The 12,161-nt window shown below is 42.8% G+C and overlaps 1 protein-coding gene across 1 annotated transcript in view; it reads left to right on the top strand.

Annotated features, from left to right (window-relative positions):
* Positions 1-12,161, top strand: part of MSRA (methionine sulfoxide reductase A) — a gene marked incomplete at its 5' end in the record, with an annotated part of 315,775 nt that overhangs the window by 107,873 nt on the left and 195,741 nt on the right. Inside the window, one exon of the mRNA XM_082481564.1 lies at positions 9,044-9,112. Within this exon, the coding sequence (XP_082337690.1) occupies positions 9,044-9,112 (69 nt within the window). The remainder of the gene's footprint in view (positions 1-9,043; positions 9,113-12,161) is intronic.

Genomic DNA, 12,161 nt, shown 5'->3' with positions numbered 1-12,161 from the left:
GGCAGTGAATTCTTTTTTTTTTTTTTTGCTATTTAGTCTTCTTTAGGATTTCTTCTCTTTGGTGACACTTACAGAACTTTTACTCATTACATGTCAAATGGTAACACTGCACTGCCAATCTTCCACCATTTTTTTTTCCCCAAAATGTTGCAGTCTTTTACTGGAAATAAAAATTAGATAATTTCTTGTTTACAAGACAGAGAAGAAACCCACTGGCCTTCAATTATGTGCTGTATATTGACGGTGCACAGCAGTAAAAAGTGTTATATGAAAAAGCAGTAGGGGATGATCAGGCCTGATAGCCCATGTGTCTCGCAGTGGGTTACCAATCATGCCATGAGGAGCTTTTTCTGAATGTCTTTCTTCTCACAAAGCACTTCACTTGTCCTGTGCTACGGGTGAGATTTGTTGTTACATCAGTTTTCAGACTGCTGATAATTCTGTCTTCTCCTAAAGCACTAAAACTTTCTCAGCCATCATAGGAGCAATGAATCTGATGTCTTCTCGTCATAGCATTCATTTCACTGTGGTCTTTCTGGAGCGTCCAAACTCCGATACCAAAGTTAAACTTGGGCATTCAATGAATTTTTAAATAAAAGAACGTGGCAGCTGTAGGCTACAGTGAAACGCCATCCGTCTGTCTCTGTGTTACGAGTTTTCAAGTGGCGTCTGTCATCCCACTTTTCATTACTTCGCTTTGGAGAGGTGGAGTTGTGACTGTGGATAACATACTCCTCTCACATCCAAAATTTAGGAGGCATTTAAATAACTTGCTCATTCAATGCTGAACATTTTTCTTCACCCCTCTTTACTCAGAGGAAAGCAATCTTTCTCACACAGGCCTGGCTTTTATGGTGCTTTATTGTCTCCAAACTTTTGTTTAAAATTAATGTGGCAAATACACTAAATGTTATGTGTACGTGCCATGCACAGCCAACACTGCAAAGGGAGCAGTGCTCTCATGTTTCTTTGGTGCCCATCTTGCAACTCTTGTGATATATATTCTGACTTATATGCCACTTTTGGAAATAATAACCACTGAGTTATTTTTATAACTGTTTCATAAATGTCATGTATCACAGAATCCCAGACTGGTGAGGGCTGGAAGGGCCCTCTGGAGCTCCCCCAGTGCCACCCCCCGCCAGAGCAGGGGCACCTCCAGCAGTGGCACAGACACGTCCAGGCAGGTTTGGAATGGCTCCGGAGTGGGAGACTCCCCCCCCTCTCTGGGCAGCTGTGCCAGTGCTCTGCCGCCCGCACAGGAAAGAAATTTTTCCTCATGTTCAGATGGAGTTTCCTGTGTTCCAGCTTGTGCCCATGGCCCCTTGTCCCATTGCTAGGCACCACCGAAGAGTCTGGCCCCATCCTCTTGCCACCCGTCCCTTAGATATTGATAAGCACTGATGAGATCCCCTCTCAGTCTTCTCTTCTCCAGTCTAAACACCCCCAGGGCTCTCAGCCTTTCCTCATATCAGAGGTGCTCCAGTTCCCTGAGCATCTCCGTAGTCCTCCTCATGTTCAGCTGGAATTTCCCATGTTCCAGCTTGTGCCCGTTGCTCCTTGTCCTGTTGCTGTGCACTGCCGAAGAGTCTCGCCCCATCGTCTTGAGACCCACCCTTTAGATATTGATAAGTATTGATGAGATCCCCTCTCAGTCTTCTCCAGGCTGAAGAGCCCCAGGGCTCTCAGCCTTTCCCCAGCACAGAGATTCTCCAGTCCCTTGACAGGCAGAGAGAGTTGGGGTTGTTCAGCCTGGAGAAGAGAAGGCTCCGGGGACACCTTATTGTGACCTTCCGGTCCCTAAAGGGGCTACGGGAGAGCTGGGGAAGGGCTTTTTACAATGGCATGTCGTGATGGGACGAGGGGGAATGGCTTCAAACTGGAAGAGGGGAGATTTAGATTAGAGATCAGGAGGACATTTTTCCCTGTGCTGGTGGTGAGCCCCTGGCGCAGGTTGCCCCGAGAAGCTGTGGCTGCCCCATCCCTGGAGGCGTTCAAGGCCAGGTTGGACGGGGCTTGGAGCAACCTGGGCTGGTGGGAGGTGTCTCTCCCTATGGCAGGGGGATGGAACTGGATGATCTTCAGGGTCCTGTCCAACCTAAACAATTCTATGATTCCCCTGAGCATCTTCCTATCCCCTGACCTGCTTTCTCTGCTACCTGTCTGAAATTTCCAGCCTCTCGGTGATCTCGCTACCGCATCAACAGTTGAGTCAGTGTTTGCTGCAGCCAATGGAGAAAAAACCTCCACCATGGTGGTGTCATGGAAAGTGTAGGAAAAAGTGTCTAAGGCAAAACAGAAATGGGAAAGGAGTTGTTTAAGCAGTAGCTGGTTTCCTTTCGGAGTTCCTCCCTCGCCCCGTTGCTGCTTGTCCATTCTCCTCCTCCTCTCCCCACGTACCGATCCTGTTTGTGCTCGTAGGAGATGGAGGAGGCTCATGGTAATTGGTTAATCAGCTATTTTCAATTCAATTCCTGGCTGTGCTTACCATGGAAAATTAACAGTCCTTGTGTATAAATATGACCCCTACTCCTGGATTAATTTGATTATGTGAGAATCTTGGTTTTCATTTAAAAATAATAACTTTCTGGCTGCTCTAATAAAACAAGTTTGGATATGTAGTCTAAATATTTCCTAACGGTTTAAAAATCAAAAGATAAACATGAAGAACATATGAGTCTCTTACTAATAAAAAATAAATGTTCTCAAATCTTTACAATGATTGCTTGAGACTGAATATTTTGAGACCAGAAAATCTGATTTTCACTCGGTGCTGGATCAGCATTCTGTGAAAGCCGAATCCTTTTAAGCAGCTTCATTTGGGTCCACAAATAGAGAACTCATGTTCATTAATGACTGGGGGTACCTTAACCTAGAGTTCCTCTCAAATTTCTTCAGTTATGCAAAATGCCGAGCGTAGGCTTTCTGCGCTGCTGATTTCATTCTTGGTACAACTTCCATCTCATCTGTACTGCTGTGAGAGAGGATTTTGCCAGTGAGTGACTGGCTGCTCTGCATTAAAAGCACTTAAAGCCAGTGCTTTAAGTTTGCACATTTAAGAAAGATGCGGAAACTTCAGTCGCTAATAATTGCAAATTTGATTCCTTTAAAGGTCTGATTAGTGCTATAAATTTGCTGGCAATGACTTTCTTAGGAATCTAACTTAACAGCAGTGAGCTTTTATTTAACTGTGCTTTAAATTTCCTCTGGGCTTATAGCGGGAAAGTAAATCTGTTTAGAACCTAAGTCAGGCTGGCTTGAAAGGAAATATTTTTTATAAAACTTTCTCATTTGAACATCTTCTGTTGTTAAATTTATCTATTACAGGTGTGATACCATCGACATACATGGAGCTGTGAAGATAAATGAAGTGTATACTAATAAATTAAAATGTGCCAGAGAACAGGTCCAGGCACTGGAACTTGATTGTCCAGGCTGGTAAATTGCTAGGATAGGATCTAACATGATTTCAGCTAAGCTAATTAACACTCTCTGAAATTGTTTCTAGATATGACTTGTTTATTTTAATAGTTTACTAGTACAGATATAGCCTAATCCGTGTGTGGACAGAGCTTTACTTGAAGTTAGCGAACCTTCAGCAAAGGGCAATTGTAGGACTGCCTTAGAAACTATTGAGCGACGGGCCGCAAAGACTGAGTAACGCCAAAGAAATATTTAACAACTTTTGATTATCTTTCCATATATTATGCTGTTTCACAGATACAGAGGATCTGTGAAGGATTATTTCTATAAAAATCCAGAGAATCTGAGGAGACTTTGCCTGAAGCTAAAGTTGAATGTCAGGACCTCCAGGAGACGTGTTGCTTTCAGCGCATGCCGGTTCGGTTCAGCAGGGTGCAAAGTATGTTGCAGATCTTTCTCGGGCTTAGTTTGAAAGATGGTAACGAGAGTTCTTGCGGTTGAGGATGGAGCAGCGTTCATCAGTTTTGTAGAGCAAATCCCCCGTTGTTTGGATTGGTTCATGAAAATGCTGACAGCTGGAATATCAATAAGACAGAAATAAAAACTTATTCCTTACCAGTTGGCTTTCTGTTGAAACCCTGAGGATCAAGAAGACCAAGGAGATGATAGCATAAAGACAGTAATGTCTGCACAACTCTGCCTGAATGCCAAGTGCCTGAATGCTTTTTTAGTCCACTGAAGGATCAGCCCTGTAAATATTGACAGTATTGGGGTAAAACATGTTGTTTTCACCACTAGGAAGCTGAGGTTGACTTTTCATAGCCAGTTCAGTGTTCACTGATAATCTCTGCATGTCTCTGCAACAGTAGGGTTTATCTGTCTTATTTCTGGTAAGCCCCTGTCTCTGGACTGACGATGAGCTTGGAACAGTCATTTATTCTTTCTGTTGGCAACTTACAGGGAAAGCCCTTCAATTTTTTTTTCTAATTTGATGGGGCCAACGTAATTCTGATTTTCTGGAGCTACTCAGTCCAATTTGTAGGTGAGAATTAAAGCTTCTGTTTTCAGAAGAATAACTGTTCAGTAAAAAGCCAGAAACTGCAATGTTCTCTGAATAGTGTACTTGTTGAGAGGCTTTTCATGTTTATGTGTTGTTACTTTCTTCCTAAGGTTGAATGTATGTTTTCTGAAAGTCCATATAATTTTTTTTTTTTTATTTTTTTACTATTTAGTGCATCTAGACAGAGGGCAGAGAATACTGGAAAATGGTAAAACAAAGTATGAATGACAAGAAAATGAATTATTTTATCTGTCTAAGATCTTTGGAACAAAAGTATGATGGCATTGGAAGACAGCTTGAGAACTCTGAACATATTATTTTCATTCAAGCCCATCTCACCTCTAAAAGTTTAATTTTAATTTTAATTTTAATATATTGAAAGCCTCACCATTTGAAATGATAACTACTTCATGCATCACATATGTCATTCACTCTTTAAATGAAGGCGGCTATCAGGACTAGAGCAGGGTTAGTTTATTTGATCTTGCATGATGTTTCATAAGTTTTCTGACTGTTCGCTCATCTCAGATGGCTGTAGATCATGCTAGTAATACAAGCTATAGCTAACGAGGTTGAAACCTTGTACGGCATTGGTCATATCACTCATACTCTGGAACCTCCCAATAATTTCCTTCCTAAAGCCCCTCTCTTGGCTTGTGTGGCACAGGGCATCCAATCTCCCTAAATGCAAACAATTGACTTTATGGCACCTCTTGCTCCAATTGCAGATAACCCTGATTTTCCCTTCTCGGTGACTGTTGATAAATGTTTGATGCCAACTGGGATTAATACTCTGCTATGCCTCCCTGCTAATGAAAAATACTGCTTTCGGAGAATTTGTGAGGCAATCCCATGTTCTTAATTTGACCCGGTTTATTCCTCACGGCTTTCTGTGCTGCAGGAAGTAAAATAATGCTCGTACAGAGAAAATCCCTTTGCTTTCTCCCTGGAAAGTATTTTGTGAATGAAAAACCTGTATTTTGAGTTCAGGTGATTTTATTTCTTTCTGCCATTGTTGACAATGAATCTTAGTAGATCGAGAAATGAATGTGGGGATGCCACTGAAAAGGATTGGGAACATTCTGTTGTGGATCTGTATATTTTAGCTTATTTGGAGGTTGGAGAGCTCATTTCCAGGTTATATATACAACCCTGATTATACAATAGTGAGAACCTGAAAGGAGGTTGTAAAGAGGTGGGGGCTGACCTCTTCTCCCTGGTGATAAGTGATAGGACGAGAGGAAATGGGTTTAAGTTATGCCAGGGGAGGTTTAGATTGGATATTAGGAAACACTTTTTCACTGAAAGGGTTATTAACCACTGGAATAGGCTGCCCAGGGAGGGGGTGGACTCCCCATCCCTGGAGGTGTTTAAAAAAAGGGTAGATGTGGTACTTGGGGACATGGTTTAGAAGTGGTTTCTGTCAGGGCAGGGTAATGGTTGGACTTGATGATCTTAAAGGCCCCTTCCAACCTCAGCAATTCTATGATTCTATAAGCCTCTATTATCACAAGGAGTAGAATTTTCTTCATGCTCAGGGAAGTACAGTGAGATAAAAGAGAAGTACATTGGGATGTGAAGAATGTACTGTCTAGTTTGGAAACTGAGCAGTCTTCAGCCCTTGGGAGCCATCTTGTCAGAGAGGGAGTAAAGCCAGGCTTCTGCTATTTTATTACATAGAAATCATCCCTGTGAGCACCAGCAATGCCATAATATTGCACTTTCCTGTATGCTTCATGTTGCTTGTGATTGAAAGTCTCAGTCTTGATTTGGCTTTTATGCAAATGCTTTGTATAGTCATTCTGTCTTGTGTCCTCCTTCATACCCGTGCAAGGGTATGAGAGAAGCTCACCACGAGCCGGCAACATGTGCTGGCAGCCCAGCGAGCCCCCGGCATCCCCGGCTGCATCCCCAGCAGCGTGGCCAGCAGGGCGAGGGGGGGCTGTGCCCCTCTGCTGCGCTCTGCTCTGCTCTGGAGAGACCCCCCCGCAGTGCTGCCTCCAGCTCGGGGGCCTCAGCACAGGAGAGACATGGAGCTGGTGGAGCGGGGCCAGGGGAGGCCCCGGAGATGCTGGGAGGGCTGGAGCCCCTCTGCTGGGAGGACAGGCTGGGAGAGTTGGGGGTGTTCAGCCTGGAGAAGAGAAGGCTCCGCGGAGACCTCCGAGCCCCTTCCAGTGCCTAAAGGGGCTCCAGGAGAGCTGGGGAGGGACTCTGGATCAGGGAAGGGAGCCATAGGATGAGGTGTAATGGTTTTAAACCGAGAGAGGGGAGATTTAGATGAGATGTTAGGAAGAGATTTTTCACTCTGAGGGTGGTGAGCCCCTGGCGCAGATTGCCCAGAGGAGCTGTGGCTGCCCCATCCCTGGAGGTGTTCAAGGCCAGGTTGGACGGGGCTTGGAGCAACCTGGGCTGGTGGGAGGTGTCCCTGCCCATGGCAGGGGGTTGGAACTAGATGATCTTTAAGGTCCCTTCCAACCCAAACCATTCTATGATTCTATCATTTTATGATATATAATTCAGTCTAAAGCTGCAGCTCATTCTGTTGCAGCTCAGTCTGTTTCCACAGACCAGGTTTCCCAGAGCCCAGCTGCGCTCTAGAGAAAATGGTCTTTCACCTGAGAGTAGCCATAATGGCTAGAAAAGAACCATTTAACTAAAGTAAACCTCAAATGTACCAGCTCTTCAGTTTCCATGAAAACAGCGGATGCGATTTGTGTCATGCATCAAGTTTTCTCAGAAAAATGGAAGACATTTGGCCGTGGCATAGGGGAAGTGCCCTGTGTGAAAAACACCTCCATTGTGGAGGCCTGGCAGGAGCTGGAAGGTGCTGGTGCTGCCGACTCCAAGTCTCTGATGACAACTGCATGATTTATTTATTTTTTTTTTTTTTGGCGTTTTGTGCTCCTGCCGCCTTCTTGGTTGAGCGTTGGTTCATGGAAGAGCAGTTATGTTGGATCTGTTGCAGTGGCTTCCAATGGCGGCTGTCATTTAATAGTGTTAAAACAGTCCAGGCTGTGACTGCTGTAAAGGACAAACTCAATCTGGTCTGTCATGAATGGATGTGGCATTAGAATATGTTGGATAAATATTCATTTTAGTGAGCAGGTTGCTGGTTGTATTGGGTGTAAATATGCAGGTTTTGGTTGCAGGAGGGTTTCAGGGGCGGCCTCTGTGAGGAGAGGCCGGGGCTGCTCTGTGCCGGACACAGCTGGTTCCAGCTGGCTCCAATGTCCCCACCACAGGACCCAGCTGAGCCCCTCAGTGACGCTGGTGGTGCCTCGGGCAAAATATATGTAAGAAAGGGCAAAACATGGCAGAGCAGTGAGGAGTGAGGAAAGAATTGTGAGAAGAGCCCTGTGAGTCCGAGGGTCGGGGATGGGGTGAAGCTGAGCCGGGGAAAAGGGGAGGTGGAAGGAAGGTTTTGTTTTAATTTGTCTTTGTTTCTTGCTATCCAAACACATTTTAGTTGGCAATAAATTAAATTAATTTTCCTCAAGTTGAGTCTGGATTGCTCATGGTGGTTAATTGGTCCTGATCTCCCTGTATTGTACCTTGATCCAGGAGGGCAACAGAGCTGGTGAGGGGTCTGGAGCACACGTCTGATTGAGGAGCGGCTGAGGGACCAGGGGGTGTTCAGCCTGGAGAAGAGGAGGCTGAGGGGAGACCTTCTGGCTCTCTACAGCACCCTGAAAGGAGGGTGTAGCGATGGGGGGTCGGTCTGTGCTCCCCAGGAACAGGCGACAGGACAAGAGGAAACGGTCTCAAGTTGCGCCAGGGGAGGTTTAGGATGGATATTAGGAAAAATTTCTTCACTGAAAGGGTTATTAAGCACTGGCATAGGCTGCCCAGGGCTGTGGTGGAGTCACCATCCCTGGAGGTATTGAAAAGATGTGTAGATGTGGTGCTGAAGGACATGGTTTAGTGGTGGTTTTGGCAGTGTTTGGTTAATGGTTGGACTTGATGATCTTAAAGGTCTCTTCCAGCAAAAATGATTCTATGAGTTCTTCCATCTTGTTTTTTCCACCTGTCCTGTTGATGAGGGGGAGTGAGAGAGCAGCTGGGTGGGCATCTGGCAGCCAGCCAAGGTCAATCCACCATGCTGGTGCAGAAAATACACACAGTTCCTGCTTGGTGCTGTAAAAAAGCTTGTGGTTGAGCACTAACGTATCCTAGCAGCAACAGAGAATAGTGATTTTCCGGCTTTTTATGCTTGCATGAGGAGGTTGCTTTCAAGAGTACTCCACCTTTGACAGTGATTGACTGTATATTGCTCTGTATGTGTGTGTCACGTTAGTATCAGCTGACTTGTCTGAAGCACTAAACCAAATTGCGTCTCTAGTTTATATCCTGGGACTTGGGGACAGTATTTTTGAAAAATAGACTCAGAGAGTGTGAATTTCCAGATATTAGTGAATTGTACAGGTTTACTTTCATAAATCAAACTCCAGGTTTCAACAGAACCAGAGAAAAAAACAGTAAGAAAAAACTGGTAAGAAAAAACCAGTTGTTTTTATGCAAAGCATATATTCTGTTACATTTTGACTTTTTCTTCCCTTTTAGATAAACATCATGTCAATGGAAACAGAATGGTAGAACCTTTCCCAGAGGGAACACAGATGGCTGTATTTGGTAAGACATCAGTTTTAAAATAAAAGCTCTAAGCTGTCTAGTGTTACTGCATGCCAAATTTCTTAATTTCAGCCTGAGTCCTTAGAGTTTTAGAATCTGGGCTGCTCTTGCCATTTTTCTAACCACTACTGTCAGCTAAAGCCACTGATCATTTTGGGAGACATCCATGCCCCAAAAGAAGCAGATGAAAAGTATTTTTCTGAGTTATAAACCCAGCAAATTTAAACGCTTAGTTTGTTCCATGAAAATTCCAAAATAGATTTTTATGTATGATAATTCCTGTAAGATCGTGTGTTTAAACAAAATTCTGAAGCTGATCCATGATTCTCCAGACCTTAAGTCATGCAAAGAACTCAAACTGGTGGGATCTACTGCACTTGCAGAGTTGTTACCATTTACATGCCCAAAACCAAACCTGCTGATTTGTACTTTACGTTGTGAATGGTCCCGTAGACTTCCTGTTGGCTGCCAAGAGGGCTGCAAAGGTGGCCGAGGTAAAAGAGAAGATGTGTGATTTCATTGTATGTGTTTTCTAGGAAAATGTCATTCTTTGAGCTGTTTTGTAAAACTTGAAAAAAGTGTTTCTGTGGAGAAATTAATTACTTCTGGAAGAAAGAAACTTCCTAAAATAGATCAGAGTCACCATTTTTTTACCAAGAGATGGACTTTACCCAAATCTGGGAATCGTCAGAGCTGTCATTTCAGAATGTGCTAATGTTAATCCTTAAGGGCAAGCTTATGGAATTTACTAGGGAAGAAAAAAGTGAATTTCGATGACAATTATTCTTAAAACTTATTGTTACAGAGAATGAAAAATTTCCTAACCCTGTTTTGAACCATAAGATTGGATTGTTTAGAAAGGATGTAATTCTCTATTAACTTCTACAGGATGGTACAAAAGTGCCTTAGGAAATTTATTATATCCTATTAAATGTTTATCTATCTGGAATGTTGAAGTAAATATTAAATTACTACTTGATACACCTGCTATATCATCTAGCCTGATGGAGTTCTAAATCATAATAAGTGCAGGTCAGGTATATGAAGCAGTCATAACTATTTTTGACCTGGGTATATATATCACATATATAAACTTTGGCAATCACAAGGCAATGCGTGTATCAACAAATATGTAAAAACAGAGGATGTACCCTGGAAAGCAGTGATTCTGAGAAGTGGTGCTATATAAATGCCCAGTATAATGTAACAAAATTAATAAATGGAGCCTTCGGATGTGAAATTAGGGGTATAGTGAGTAGGTATTAGCAGGCAATTTTACACCTGCACGCAGTGTTTCCGAGACTGATACTTAAATACATTTCACATGCTATTGAAAATTAGAATTTATTAACAGCAGCAACAAAAAGGTGAAACACCTAAACAAACTATCAAAGCAACAAGAGAATCTGCATATCATTGTGTCTTCAGATATGGACTGGGGCAGTTAGCACATGCCTAGCCAGAGGTTTCAGATGTCTTGGGCTCACCAGGCTGCCAGTTGCCAAACCAGAGGGATGGAGGTCTCTTGCAGTCCTGCGGTGTGGACATCTCAGTAGTCCTATGGCACCCAGAATGAACCTAAACACTCGTGTCAGGCACCCGTTCACCCCAGGTGCTTCCTGAGGTTATGCATCAATAGAAAACACATTATCGATCTCCATAAAGGCAAAAGTAGTAGAAATTATCTTCCCTACATGATACAGTAGATCACATTAGATAATCCAATCATCCCTACTGATGTTAAAGATTATTAATCTGTATTTTACAGGAGAAAGTAGCCTGTGTCAATATGGCATTTTCTCAGTCGTCAAGCTTAGCGATGGTGATCTGATCTAATTTATAAAAAGAAAAAACGTAGCATAAACTTTTCAAAAACCTGAGCAGTGTCTGAAAGTTATTATGTAGTAACAGTTTACGTATCTGTCTGGAATGAATTGTTAACCTTAATCTATTTTCAAAGAGAGCTGTATTCACATCTGAAATATTTAGCAATCCTATGTGGAATGCAAAAGGCTAAGTTATCCGTGGGCACTAATTTGTTACTCCAAAAATTATCTTTTCAATTGATTATTGCAAAAAATCACAGTAAGCATTAACTTTCCTGTGGAGGTCATGTTTCTGTGGTTACCATGGTTGAAGAGGAGAAATGGTTTGTGGGTGTCCCCCTTCAGTTATGGTCATGATTTCTTCAAATTCTCCTTAGAGTTCCTCTTATCCAGTACTGTCTTTCTGCCAGTACTCCCTTGTCTGTGGATTTTGGGAACATCAAAAAATTCTTGTAGTGGTGGAAAAAGAGATTGATTGATATTTTTTTTGGAGCTAATGGAAAAGGATTGTATGTTACCTTTTGAGTTTTACGGTTAAGATGGATGTAGAGATTCTTCTTTGAATTTCTTAACAGCAGGCAGGGTCAGGCAGTTCTGGTACAATCCCATATTGACGCAGTCTTCACTGTTTACATTTTTTAAAGCTCCTCCTTTATTTCCTGTGTGATGGTTAAATCAGCTTTCCAGTGGTTGTGGTGGGTGTTGGTGTGATATATCGGTTATATTGATTGTTGATTGTTGATTGTGTTGATTGTACACGATACGTAAAATTTCATAGAAAGTAATATCCTAACTACAGAATTTCATTGGAAGAGCACAAAATCTTATTAAACATCCTGCTTTGAATCGTTCCTGAGCAATTCCATTATATTCCTATCAAGCCTGGTAACTTTCATCATTTTTAAATTGCCCTAGATTTTCCGCAAGCCTGTGATTGCAAATGTTGGGCTAGGTGGTGAAAACTCATGCTGCTGCCATCTGTGCTGCGAATAAATGGAAAACCTACATGTTCTTAGGTTTACTATTAGACCTGAAGTATAGTAGTATACAAACATGACTCTGATGATAATTGTTGTCATTTGTTGTCATTGGCATCCCATTCTGATACGTGGTATAGAAAAATGGAGCTACAGTTCAGTTTTGCTACCTCCAAGGGGGCGGCGTTTGCTGGCCCCATGTGAGTGGGAATGAAAGGAAGCGCTCAAAGAAGAAAACAGTTATCT

This window comes from Vanellus vanellus (genome assembly GCF_965231255.1).
Source record: "Vanellus vanellus genome assembly, chromosome: 3".
NCBI lineage: Eukaryota > Metazoa > Chordata > Aves > Charadriiformes > Charadriidae > Vanellus > Vanellus vanellus.
Note: the sequence above shows the minus strand (reverse complement) of the source record. Positions and strands in the feature narration are given on the sequence as shown.